The sequence below is a fragment of the Zosterops lateralis genome, assembly GCF_965231275.1.
Source record: "Zosterops lateralis genome assembly, chromosome: 1".
In the NCBI taxonomy this organism is placed as follows: domain Eukaryota; kingdom Metazoa; phylum Chordata; class Aves; order Passeriformes; family Zosteropidae; genus Zosterops; species Zosterops lateralis.
Window position 1 is genome coordinate 28,485,585 of NC_139762.1, and position 14,716 is coordinate 28,500,300.

Genomic DNA, 14,716 nt, shown 5'->3' on the forward strand with positions numbered 1-14,716 from the left:
CAGAGCACATCCTGGACTTGTGCATTGTGAAACTACTGCTTACCAAACACATTTTTGTTAAAATGACTATAATATTATTACCTTGAATTACAAACATATTTATTAAATATCTGTTGCTATTTGAGTGACCAGTTCAGTGAAAGCATATGAAAGGGAAACTGTGTTCAACAAAATACATTTTTGAGGATCACATCCCTGCATATCAGAGGTGCTGACACAGATTCACCTGCAGTAGTAGATGCATTTCACCCTCGCTGACATCTCTGAGTCCTAGAAATCTGATGCACCCTATCTCAGAGCTCCATCATACACTGAAGTTTGATTGCATTAATACCAAAGTCTGTGCCTTCACCAGAAATGAGTTTTCAACAAGTCCTTGCATGTGCTATACAAAACCATGTACTCAATTAGGAAGCTACTGAATAAAAATGGAAAAAACCCCAAAACAAATTAAAAGAAACAATTCCCTCCAAACAATAAATGTTTAGGGATATTTATTGTCTGATAGAACAAAGTGAATATTTCATTGCTCTATGAAATTTCTTGTAATTCTGAAACGCTGCTTTTACTTTCAACATAACTTTTAAGTACCATTTTTCTGGAGAAAACTTTCTACTATAACACAGTTATGCCATTTACCATTTTTCAAATTTCTATCTCTGGTAATTAAGCTCTGAAAAACCCAAATTCAAGTTGTTTTAAATATACTGTGCATCCTTAAGTGGGTAACTTGAATGAGTCCAGGCTGCTTCAGGAAGACTTTAAGGACTTCCATAGACCTCTGATCTTGTATTGATAACTCTCAAAGGGATCTTCCAAGCCTTTGCCAAGATATTCTCCAGGATATGATGGTGTTTTGGGATTTTGATAACACTTCATAGTCTACAAAAAGGAATCTGTGTGGAACATACTAAACTAAAATAATTGACAAATTAGAAATTATTTGGTTTAATTTCCCTTCAATTTATCCAAACAAGGGCAAAAAGTTAAAACAACCTATTTAGAATCTTGCAGACAGAAGTTATATCAAATAAATTATACAATATGCAATTTCCAGGTAACATTTTAATTAACTTGAGCAACATTCCAAGTGATTCCATAAATTATCAAATTAAATCATATCACTAGAACAACTTTTATACTATCCAGGAAATATCTACATTGAAGTCAGCCACTAGAACTGCCTTACCATAGAACGCAAAAAAGGCAAAACAGCATCCTTTTACAGATATAGAGTCTTAGTAAGAGTTATAGTATGGAAAACTGCAACCTGCTGATATGTTAATGCATTTTGTAGAGGATGCAGTGGTCCAGATGACACTACCCACACACTCTATAATAAAAAAATACTGAACTCTGGTCTTATACTGGGTCCTTAATCCTGCAAGCTTTATGGAATAGCTTCTGTTCACCATGCAGCTCTTTCCTGTGTCATCTTCATGATATCTGGCCTATGATGCTCTCCCTCCTTCCCATTTTCTTAGAAAAGTGCCAAGACCCAAACTCCACATATGAAAGTTAAACCGTTGAACAAGAGGAATGAAAAGACATGTTAAGAAGAGAACAAGAATGGAGTCAATCAATGAAAGCACCAAAAAGGAGCTTTAACAAGGTAGGGTGGCTTGGAGATTCTGTAAGTGTGGAGTGGTTTTGGAGAGCAGAGAGAAAAACACTTATTCTTTTGTAAGATGCAAGAAAAGCATTAATATCTCCTAACCACTGGTATACTAACACTGATAAGGGTCCACAAAAGAATTTCACAGCTTCTCCAAAGAGAAGGAAAAGAAAATAAATAAGGGAAGAACACAAAGATTAGATTATATATGAGAAAAATGTTCTTTGCCCAGTGGGTGGTTGGGTATTGGAACAGGCTTCCCAGTAAAGTGGTCACAGCACAAAGCTTGACAGAGTTCAAGAAGTGTTTGGACAATGCTCTCAGGCTCATGGTGTGACTTTTGGGGTGTCCTGCACAGGGCCAGGAGTTGGACTCTGTGATCCTTGTGGGTCCCTTCCAACTCAGGATATTCTATAATTCTATGAAGCTACTTTTCATGGCAAAGAGTCAGAATTCAAAACAACAGAGGAACTGCAAAACAAAAGAGGGATTAAGGAGGAATAGAGGAAAGGGTAAGAAAAGACAGCGAGAGGGATGAGGAAATAAATGGCTCAGAAAATAAAGTCAAGAGAATTTTAAAGAAGCACTGCATGAGGATAGAAAACAAAGAAAGAGGAGAAAAATAAACATCCTGCCAAAAGTAATATCTTGGTGAAGCACAAACAGAACAAAATGCTCTCAAGAGCTTACACTAGTATCCTCTGGCCAGAGAATGAAATGTAATGAAGATTGCTCTCACAAATCAAAATAGAGGACAAAGGGAAGAAATACAAACACTGTGCTCTCGGATTTGCATTCCATATGTAATTAGTATGCAGAATGAAAATGACCTTGTTATATCTGACATCAAAAAGTTTTTGGTATACTCATTCCTTGGCATACATTTCCTCTCAGGGGCCTCAGTATTTTGCTCAACAGACTATTTAACATTTACCTATGCTACTGGACTCCCTTAGAACTGAGGCAGAAGCACACTTCAAATTGCTTTTGTCAAGAAAGAAGAGTGAATTACAAAAATAAATTACTTGTTGCCAATTACTTGTTCCAGTCCACTTACTACCTATCAAATGGTACTTTTCAGGCAAAGCTTCTCTCTGGACTTGTCATCACCTCAGATGCCTTTCTTCATATATGCAGTCAGCATATCTTTTATGGTGATTAAGAATGACCTCCATAAGTTCCTAGCAATCCTCGCTCAAATCCAAGAAAATAGGCATTCAGCAACTTTGAAAAGTTTACATTTGGTAGTTGTTGTTGTTGTTGCTGTAGTTGGTTTTGTTAAATTTCAGACGTTTGTGCTTGTAAACTGTTCACACTGTAAAAGTTTTAGCAAGTGAGAAGACAGAATGCTGTTATACAGAAAAACTATGGAAATGCAGAAACCAGAAATACTACATGCAAATGAGACTGGACATGCAGATACATATTTTCTGTCATGCAAAGGATGTGAAGGAGCCATTTTTAAATTTTCAATATTGTTTTCAGTTTGATCAAATCACCCTTGAAAAGGCACTGCTTGTATTAGACAAACCTTGTGTGTGTGTTGTATAGAACCTTATTACAGAAACAAGCCTCTAGTGTGTGGGTAAGCGTCTCTATGGTGGAATATCACTCAGTTATATCACACATACTGGTTGGTTAATATAATTGCACCAAAAGTCATACCAGAGCTTTCAGGTTCAAAGAACAAGAAGGGAATTACCAAGGTAAAATACAATAGATGCAGACAGAAGGAAAGAATGAGAGCAGTGAAATGTCTATGAAGAAGAGCCGAGAAGGTGAGAAAGGGACAATGAAATAGAAAACCAACACTTTAAGGACCCTGGACATCAGCAGTTCACTTTTTGCCTGCTGTTTCTCATTCTGACTGAAGTGATTCACTGCATGCTTCCTGCATCGCTTCCTTTTCCTTGCAACATCTGAGGGATGTTGGAGAGACAAGACCGTGGTGTACTGTGGTACAGAGTACAGGCCCTGCATGGGCCAGAGAGATGTTGGAAAGAGTTGCCTATATATGTAAGGGCCTGTGTTTGTTCTCAGGGCAGTAGTTTCTAAGTTATTTCAGCTCCAATAAAGCTGTGAAATGGGCAGTTGTCTGTTATGAGTGAGAACATGGCTATTCTTTCATTAAAGATTACTGAACCACAATTTAACAAATGGCTTTGAATCACTAGGAGTATGAACTGAACTCATTAGTAAAAGGGAAAAGTTTACTGTCCCACTGCTAATTGGCTATAAAATCTGGACTCCTAGAGCAAAGTCATTAACAGATGTGATGGATAATTTATAAGGGAGGACTTTAATGGACTTCACATTTTTTCTAATGACAAAGCAGGGTAAGTAGGTGGATATAAGACTTTTCCTCACAAACTGCATGTGCAATGTGTAGGAACAGACTGACTACTCCAGTTGAAGGGTGCGAACATAAACATCTCACAAAATGTTTACATGAACTCTTTTGTCCCTAGGACTGGCAGAATTATGCTCCGACTCTCATGACTAAATGTCATGCTGTTTCAAAGAAAAAAGCCTGCAATGTCAAAATGGTTTATGTTGTTCTCATAGATTTTTTTTTTCCAGGAAATATAAATTTCATGGATCTCATCTTCCAGGATAAAGAAATATACAAGTATTTGCATTTCATTTGTATCAGAAGGTATGTATTTCTAGAGACAATTCATATTTCTGTTAAGCCAAGGAAAGATAGATTGAACACCATAAGACTTTTTTTCTTTTTTTTTTCCCAGGATAACCCTTCAAAGCCTCCAAATCTGAAAGCAATTGTTCATGCTTAACTATCTCCTGCATCAGTAATTCTTCCTCTGGTGAACTAACTACAGCTCTCTGGATTGATGGATGACTGCTTTAAGACTGATGTCCTGTTGACAAGGCAGATGTGGAGGCACTAGAATTCAGAGGCTTAAGGTAGGACTTCTGGTGCAGGGCAATATGTAACATACTGCCAGAGAACAGATGACATAAATATATATAGATTAAAAAAAAAAAAAAAAAATATATATATATATAGGCTATGAAATAGTAAGTGTCTTAATAACAATTTGAGAACCTAGGCTTACTACCATACTAGATTAGAATTTCCTATGGGAAATATATTTACTTTTGAATAAACATTGAACAGAAAGTCTCAATTAAATTTTAACACTGATTTTTTTTTTTTTCTGGATAAATTTGCATTGCTTCAGGTTAGACTACTGAGAGTGAAAAAAACCACATTTAAAAATCCTAATAAAAGTGGATAAACCAAGCTGTTACAGACATCTTGGACTATATAGACTCTGTTATACAAGATTTTATTTTATTGCACATATAAGCAATTAAATACAAAATTCCTCCATTCATATTGATACTCCTAGCAGCTGTTGCAAAAGTATTCACTGATACGCAGATATTCCTCTCTAATCCTCCACATAAGCCTTGTAGCCACAGAGGGCTTTGTAGAGTCAGCACAAATCAATGCATCTCATTTAATTAATGCTGAAGGGGGAAATAATCTCACACTAATAAGGCAGCAGACAAACTATCCTGACTGCTTGACTGTGCCTAAGGTCTTAACAGTAAACGGACATGAATTAAGAAGAGTAATACGACCTATATAAAAATGCTGCATCTGTTTGCCATGCTACTCTGTTTGCCTTCAGTAGGAGCACACAAACACAACCACTGCTCAGCTTATGTGGGTCATGATTCATAATTGATATAGGATGGAGAAAAACTAAATACTGAAGAGCAAATAGTCTAGTTCAGAAGCATGGCAGTGGCTTGCTTTTGATTTTTTTGTTATTCCAACATACAATTTAAAGGAACAATGAAGAGAATCTCTCTCAATTTTTTTTTTTTTCACAAATACACGGAAACAGATTGTTGGCAGACACGTGTCATTATCCACAGAGCTCTAGTACACTACTCGTGGCAGGGATAAAGCAATGAAAAAACCTGTGGCTTTTCCAATAGAAAAAACAAACAAAACAAAAACAACCCTCTCACACTTTACTAACAATATATGTTTTTATTATATTTCTTATTTATTATATTTCTCCAATAAATATTCTATTTATCGTATTTCTCCAATAAAATTATCCATGTAGAAATGAAAAGCAATAAGCAGAGAAAGGGAAATTTATGTGTCTTCCACCAAGGGAAACAGGTAAATAACAGCTCAGTTACCACTTACAGCTGATGTTACCACATCTGCTGACACCTGGAAGATATTAGCTCCTGCCCACACTCTGAAGAGTGGATGGATTAAAAATACCAGTGGCAGAATATTTCAAATGGGCACTGAATTGTGTAAACTTTCTTACCAATAAATTTAACTCAAATGTGAAACAAAATATTTTGAAAATGGAAGTCAAAATATTTGGCATATATAACACAGATAAAAAAGGAAAAAACAAACCACCTTGTCTCTCTGCAGCTGAAATTTAGGTCTATTTTCAATTGTTTGTTTGGGATTTTTTGTGAAGCACCTGTGAAGCTGCAGAAAGCTAAGGACCCTCTGCAGAAGGACTTCTGCCCTCTTCTTCCCAGAGTTCTGACATAGCAGTAATAATAGAGTTATTTAACTATATTTTGCCTTTAATTTTCTTTTACAGTCACTCCTGACTTTTTGAGAAACTTGTTTGGATTTGGGACTTTATAACTGCACCCAAAATTTCAAAAATCATCACAAGAATCCTCAGATGGGTATATTAATTTAGGGTAGTCCTTGTGTCACATCTGTCTTTTAGCTCCTTGGTTTCTGTGAAACAGTTAGTCAACTCTTAAATCTTTTGAACACGAGATGTGCAAAGAGGGAAAAAAAAAACTCCAAGTATTTATTCTTCTGCTTCTGTTTACCTTTTCTTTTCTGACTAAATCAACTGAATTGTGATGATAAGCAAGCAACATTTTACAAAACAAACAGCTTATAAATTTTTTGGCACAGCAGAGAAGGTCTGTCTTCTCATTCCTTCCACTCAAAACAGCGTGACTTGAAACAATGACCTGTTCATGGCCTTGTGAATTTACATGGCAATATTTACATAAAACTTTTGAAAGTCTCACAATTTGAGTTTCTTGTGTCATTTGAATATATCACAAAACATATCTCATGATGTATTAATAACATCAGTGTGGGTGCAGTTTGTCCCTCTTGTCAGATTTAGAGGTTGTTGGCACAGCTGAAGTTCAATTATCTCCATTTCCAATTTCAGGATTTCGTAAGTGTCAGAAGACAGCAAAAATTCAAGTTGGATACCAGACAGGAAATGTCTTCTCTTAAATGTTGGTCTTGTTTTCTCTCCTACTGCAAGCTAATTCACCAAATCATATCCTATAAAAAGTGCAATTCCATAAAAACTTGGAAAAGAAATAAGAGACCCACAGGAACTAAGTGAAACAGATAACATAGCTGAAAAACCTGATGACACTTTGGATCAGTTAAAAAACTGGTGAAAAGTCCAGTGAAAAATCATTGCTGTAGAGAAATAAGTACCTCTGTTAAAATTTACAAAAATAACCCAAGTAGGCTTGAATTATGTGTCCTGTCAAGTTCTGCTTGAAAAGCCAAATGCAGATTGATGGGAAGCTACAAGCCACTCTTATTTTCTAGCAGGTGGGGTTCTATTGTGATACTACAGAAATCCCTTGTTAATTTGGCATAATATAGCTTTTATGTTTGTTTTTAAAGAAAAATAAAAGAAAACAAAATCAAACAAAACCAACAAAAAACCCCCCAAAACCCCGAAACAAACAAACAACAAACAAAACCAGAAACAAAACAAACCCCCAAAAAATCAAACAACAAAGAGCACACTGAAATCTAGAGAAGATACCAAACTGAAGAACTGTCATGCAACAAGGGCATGAGAATAAGCATCATAAATAAGGGAAGATATAAAATAAGATTTACCTGGCAAAGCAGCAGTTTGTACATGTTGAGAAAAATAAAACAAATCATCAGAAAGCAACCCATGAATAAAAAGTAGTTATTCAGAAAAGGCAGTAAACATATACTGAAATCAGATTGAAAAATCTATATAATTTGCTCTAGCTCCCTTGTATTTGCAAAAGTATACTAAACCTGGAAAAATGCTGAAGGCAGACAATAAATTAGGTAAGCTTTATGTAAGCCTATACTATGTGTATGTACAATATCTATCAATAACATAGGATCTACTGGAAAGAAAGCCATGCATTTAGTGATGTATTCATTAGCATCAGTTTGAACCTTTATCATCATGTTAGATGCTTCATTCATTCCCTGTATACATGAAATTCCTGTCAAACAATTTTAGGAAAGTAGAAGGAATACAGGATTAGTTCAATATGAATTCCAAGCTTCATCTGTTCACACATTATACCATGGACTCTCCCTCTCAGATGGAATTGATGAGAAAACACAGACAGAAAGGGTGTGAGGTGGAGGGTGGTGTAGTGGAATATCAAGGAACCAGACACCTTAGTGAACTGATCAAGAAAGAAAGAATTCAAAAGAAAACAACACCTAAAAACAAAGGGTTCAGGCTTCCCAACCTACAATAAATACAGTAATGACAAGAAAACATTTCCATTTTACAAGTTAAAAGAGACTTCAATTCTCCCATGAGAAAAAAGGAATGGAACTTGAGAAAGAGAGCATAACAAAGAAATGCTATATTGTGTTTTTGACATTATGCCAGAGACTGCTAATAGCATGTAAACAGTAGCCCTGGCTATAGCAGGAATAACAGTAATACATTGTTAGCAGCTTTTGCACTGGATTATTATTCATTATGGTCACTGTGAATGTAGGCCACACTCACTGACAAAATCTACTGGATCAGAAATTACTATCATGAAGGGCGAGTTATGTCAGGGTAAACAATGATGATTTGGAATATACTTTTTTAATACTTTTTTATTCCTCTTCTATTTCTTTGATTCTTGCAATGGAATTGCACCTCAAAATGCATTATGAGGACTGAAAAGCAGCTACATCCATACTTTTTCTACACAAAAGTTGCTCCTAGCAGCAGCATGTTACCTGCCACATACAACACCAACAATGTGCTCTTGGACAAACAGTTCCTTTCCTTTTTTTTTGACACAAAAGCTGGCAGTGCCCATTCTTCAAGTCATTGAAAACTGATTGTCAGTGGGCCATCAATTCCCCTAGTTTCCTACATACTGAAGTGTTTTAACAATTTTCCACTTTTCAAAGGTCACTGAACTTAATGCTCAAAAACCATGAATTTCTAACTTAGTATATGCTAATGTCTTGACTTGATACATTGAATTTCTAGTTTATCATATCTCTAAACTGGAATTAATAGTGCAAATTAAAATTGTCTTATTTAATTCAATTTCTTTGATTAGCTGTTTTAAATATATCCAAGTAAAAAAAAGAAATTTTTGTTAATTTAACATTAGAGAGTAGAACACATATGTGAATTAAACTTAGATTGACCTTTTAATGGCACCAACACCCAGCTTTTTATACCAATTGCTCAGATACAAGTTTGCACTGCAAGCAGGAAAAAAATGAACACAAAAACTCCACTGATGTCAATTAGCACATTTCTGGCTCACTGAAAACCAGAAACTGCCAATTTTGATCCTAATGCTACAGATGCATCCCCTTTAGGAAGGAATACTGTTCCTTCCTGGAGCAATGCAAATACAAAGAACATAAAGTCTTCAACCATCCTAGATGGTTTTACACATGACAGATTTACACAGAGAAGAAGTGCTGTGTGCTGTTGAACCCAGGTCAATGCATGCCTGTTAGTTAAGGTGCTGAAGAACAAATGGTAGAGATAAGGCTATTTAAGGACTTTAAAGCTATCTAAAGGATTTGTGGAAATAATTTCAGCCTTTCCAAAATAGCCATGTGCTTGTTTATTTTTTCTTTTTTTTTTTTTTTTTTTTTTTTTTTTTGTGAAATTGCCTCTTCTAAATGGCTTTATTCTCAAATTTCTAGGTATAGTTATCAGGAAAAATAATAAGATTTTGATTTTTTCAATTGAACTACCTAGTTAGTAGCTTACCATGATTTTATTTAATTTTACTATTTTAAAAGTCAGCAAAAATGTGCTGGGCCTGAAGGTATCTTGGGATAAAAGGCAGCCTAACCAATAAATATTAATCTGCTAATTCTACTTCTACATATATTATGTTAAATTTAAATAAAGCACATAAGTAAACAGATGAAAGAAAATAGGTCTGTAAATACCATGACTGTTGCACCGTGACGTTTCCACAAGTCGACTGTTCTGGTCATAGCATGCCATGGCCTGGTAACGATAGCCTTGTCCACATTCCTTAACGTCTCCTTGTACCTTCATTCCCAGCAAAACTTCCATCTTACCCTCTGGTAAAATACAGTCTGACCAATTTCCCACAGGCTGAGCGCTGTACTTGTCACATGGGCAAAACTGATTCTCAATCAGAGGATACAACTGAGAATTTCTACATTTTTCCTTTTTCTTACTTTTTCCTAGAAAGAAAAAATAGCTATTAGCAAGTTTGTATCAGTTTACAGCTTATCACCCAAAAATTTCATTTAGATTTCTGTAACAACAGCTTGCAACTACATATATATGCCTAATACATGTTACATTAATCTTCATTAAATTAGATTATTGACTTGAATTTCTAAAGTAGTGGGTACCTACAATTTGCACAAAGGCAATTCCTTTTTTTAAAAATAAGGTGTAATTTATATTTAATTTGAATAAAGTTGTTTCAGGAGTAAAGCGTGAAAAAGTTAGCAATTAAACAAATACACTCTTTTCCTCCTATTTCATCAGCTGTGTGCAGTTCAAGCACAAGATTTCTATCTGGATCAAGCTTCTTCAAGCTGAAACAAGAATCAAGATGGAAGTAACATGTATCTTTGCTACACTAGTACCTTCTTTCAAAATGTCACCTGTTATCGTACATTTGTTCCTAATTACCATTCTTCCCCTCTAATGGAATAAGCTCCTTCTCTGTTGCCCTAAATTTGCCTGCTTTTCAGTGTTTGCATTTTAATCTCATGCAGCTTCAAGAAAAATATGTATATTTTTAGAACTTATCTATTTTGTTTACATATTTCTCCTCTGGGAGGAGAAATATGATTGATGGTGATGTTCACCAATGAGGTCAAAGAGGTAGCAACCTGTGTAGCCAATCTTTTGCATTCTGATCAAAGTGTATATAAGATGGAGTCAGAAAATTAAAATAGAGCTTTCCTGCCTGACCTTCTGCTGTCTGCATCGTCCTTTGTATGTCTGAAATAGCAACACTTCTCTGAATTTGTTTCCATTCAGTTCTGTTCTTGTTTTCTTTCCTGAGCTGGAGCATAGGCATCCATTCAATTTCTGCTTTCCATTTAAATACATTTCAGTTTTCTCTTTGGTAAACTTTACTTAGTTTTCCTTTCCGTACCAGATAGTTCATATAAACTAATGTAGTAGTCCTTGCAAAATTAGTGGCTGTTACTAAGTAGTATCTAAGTAGTTGTTACTTAGATGTTACTGTAAATTAATATTCTGTAGCATTTTCCTTCCTATTCAAAACAAGGTATGGGACAGAACTTTCCAGCATCCTTAGTTCTTTTATTTGCTACTCCCTTCATTTAGAATAGAAAATGGGTACCTGAAGAAAAGTTTATCATTCTTTTGACAATACAACTTCTTATTAAATGTATGCTTCTCCTCTGTAAGTATTTACCAGGGATAATTATGAATTCATTCCAAGTCAAACATTACAAATTGGTCTGGATAACACATTGCCACAGAGAACACACCACAGCTCATATCACAGAGTTGGCAAGTTTGAAGGGGTAACTTAAATGAGGACAGGAAGTATCTCAAAGTATTAATAATGTGGTAGGAGAATATGTACTTTCTTGTTCTGTTTTTAAAATAAGGAAAAATACTGTTAATCAGTTTTTTCTCATTTTTCCCTTGTGGAAGCAAACCTGACATAAAGCTTACTGGAATTATTAGACAGTCACAGTGAGGCTTCTTGAAAATCATGAATTATTCATTGTCCACTGGTCTTCTGATTTACAGGGGGATGGAGACAGGGATCCTATCACATTCTTTCTGAGCCTGCTAATGGGCACCCCCCTTAGCTAGCTTCCCTCCACTTCAGACAATACAGACTAATTGGCAAAGAGTGCTGTGACAGAGGCCAAGCCTCACTCTTGAAGTTTCAATTATAATTTAGAAGCAGGGCATGGATTTTTTTTCACTTTATGCAGAAGAAAAAATAATTTTAAAACCCCAAAAAACAACAGATTAAAAAGAAGTTGAAGAAAAAAAAACGTTTCAAAGTGGAACAGTGTCCATTAGGTAGACCTAGGACAAGTCTGTGGTAAGGACATCACTGGTAAATATTTTTTTTCTGCTAAGTAAAACCTAAAGAGGCTTCTTGGGACACAAAATAAGAGCATTATTACTTGTCTCAAGAAATAAGGCAAAAAATTCAGCAGTGTATTGCCTTATGTGGTCTGTGGTGCTGGATGTAGACAATGAAAAATGGCGAAAGAATGAACTGGGAGAGCATTCAGCCAGAGAAAGGACTGGCTTAATCACAAATCCTACCATCAAGTCTGCAGCTAAGTTCAAAAGAGGCAAGCCAAAGATTAAGGCTGAAAATGGTGATCTATGGCAAAATGCTGAAAACCACTCAGCTGCCATAGTGATTCTAAACACACCAAAAAACACCATGAGAGAAGGAAGCCTACTTTAGCCGAGATCAAGTGTGGAAAGAAGAAGGCAAGTGGGTTAACATCTGATCCTATTAAGGTGAGATGATTACTGACTTATCTGTCAAAAGAAAACCCCCCCAAAAAAACCACATGAAAAAAAAAAACAACAACCCCCTCCCTTACTATGTGTACTGTATTTAGAAACAAAAACCTCTGTTCTTCTATGTTCTCCCATCTTCTCTCTAGCTACTTACCCATATCAAGAGTGTCTGACATATGGCACAAGTTTCTACTCCTGGGTATTGTTCCACTAGCAGTATATAGAGCACGACACTGGATCTGCTTTCTGCCACTATGACAAACACTTGTCAAAAGGGAACCTTTGAAGGCCTCAGGTTTTAAACAAAGCATTATCAATAATTAATAAAAGAAGCATTATTTTGCTTGTTACTCTTACCAACAAGAGTGCGTTTTCTTGTCCTGACTCCTCCACAATCTCCATTACATGAAGAAAATTTTGACCAGTTCGTAAACTGACAGTCATCTTGGCAGGGAATCTGGCACATCTGTGTTAAGGGTGGTAATGGGCCAGAGTATTTAAGGCACTCACTGATGTCAGCTTGTCCTCCATCATGTCTGCGACAAGTAATTGCTGGAAGCAAAAAGAGATGGAGTCCAATTCACCATTTTTTATGAATGTCTCTATTCAATTAAGTAAAGTCTACAATATTCTATCAGAAAATCACACTGAAAACCCAGAATACCTATACAAAGACTTAATACTTGCCGCCAGTTTTACCTTGAATGAATACATTTGACATTTCTCACTTAAGATTTTGTTTAAAATAATTTATCAGGACTTACCAGGTAAAAAAAAAAACTGCAGACAACTGTAAATATTATAAAGGTTGCACCATGTTATCCACACCTGTTATACCATTTTACACATTATCATTTCTCTTGATGTCACTGACACAATCTACAATCTCAGACATTAAGAAACTTGCAATATCATCTTAAGTAACTTAATTGTATAAGTTAAAAAGTTTTATCAGCAAATTGAATTTTAGAAAGATGAATCAGCTTAAAATTTAGAAGCAGGTTTGAGCTCTGGATATCACTTAACCCTTTACAACAGTATTGCTATCAGATGTTCTTCAGCATTTTTTGGTCTTGAAAAACATTTGAAGAATACAGCATGTTTCCTAGGGAAGGATCATGAGCCATTCGGGGTAAAAACTTTATAGAACATGACAGTCATTTCCTGAATAAAAGATTCTTAAGAAGAAATACAAGTTCCCTAAGGAAACATCAGGTCACATGAAAGTGAGGAGTTGGAACATAAGGATTTACAAATAATAGGGAGGGCAGTTTCATTAATATAGTCTTTAACAAACACAGAATGGTTAATGTTAAGGACCACTGGAGGTCCCTGCTCAAGCAGGGTTCCCTAGTGCACATGGCACAGAATTGTGCCCAGAAGGCTCTTCAATACCTCCAAGGAAGGAGGCTCCACAGTATTTCTGGGCAATCAGTTCCAGTGCTCAGTCATCCTCACAGTAAAAAAGCTCTTCCTCATGTTCAGGTGAAACTTTCTGTGCTTCAGTTTCTGCCTGTTGTCTCCTGTCCTAAAACCTGGCACTACCAAGAAGAGCCTGGCTCCATCATGTTGGCATCCTCCCTTCAAATACTTATAGACATTGCTATGATCCCCTCTCAGTCTTCTCAAGGGTGAACAGGCCCAGCTCTCTCAGCCTTTCCTCACAAGAGAGATGCTCCAGTCCCAACATTACCCTCAGCTGGATCTGCTCCAGGAGTTCCATATCTCTCCTGTACTGAGGAGCCCAGAACTGGATGCCAGATGCAGCCTCACAGGGCTGAGAGGAGGGCCAGGATCATTTCCCTCAACCTGTCAGCAATGCACTTCCTAATGCACCCAGGACACCACTGGCATTTTTGGCCACAAAGGGCGTCATTGGCTCATGGAAAGCTCATTGCCCACTAGGACCCCCAGGCTCTTCTCCACAGAGATGCTCTCCAGGAGGTCAGTCCTGGTGCACGGGGCTATTCCTCCCCAACTGCAGGACCCTGCACTTGCTGTTGTTGAATATCAGATGGTTCTTCTCTGCCCATCTCTCCGAATTGTCTGGATTCTTCTGAAGTGCTGCACAGCCCTCTGGGGTATCAACCACTCATCCCAGTTTTGTATCACCAGCAAACTTTCTGAGGAGGCACTCAACCCCCTCATGAAAGTCAACAATGCTCTATAATTGTTTTGGGGTTTTTTTTAAGCATAGTTGCTTATCTATTCTAAGCTCAGTAAACCTAACTTTAGTTCCTTCCCCAAAACATCATAAGACTTATTATACAGTAACAAGATAGGAAACTTCTAGTTGTTTGTTCACACAATAGAATTATATTTA

At 36.4% G+C, this 14,716-nt stretch overlaps 1 protein-coding gene across 1 annotated transcript in view; it reads right to left on the bottom strand.

The window, feature by feature from the left end:
• The window catches only part of THSD7A (thrombospondin type 1 domain containing 7A), a 282,091-nt gene that overhangs the window by 32,894 nt on the left and 234,481 nt on the right, over positions 1–14,716 (bottom strand). The window contains exons 14-15 of the mRNA XM_083855180.1: positions 12,751–12,945; positions 9,828–10,091 (exon numbers count right to left, since the gene is read on the bottom strand). Of these exons, the coding sequence (XP_083711306.1) occupies positions 9,828–10,091; positions 12,751–12,945 (459 nt within the window). The remainder of the gene's footprint in view (positions 1–9,827; positions 10,092–12,750; positions 12,946–14,716) is intronic.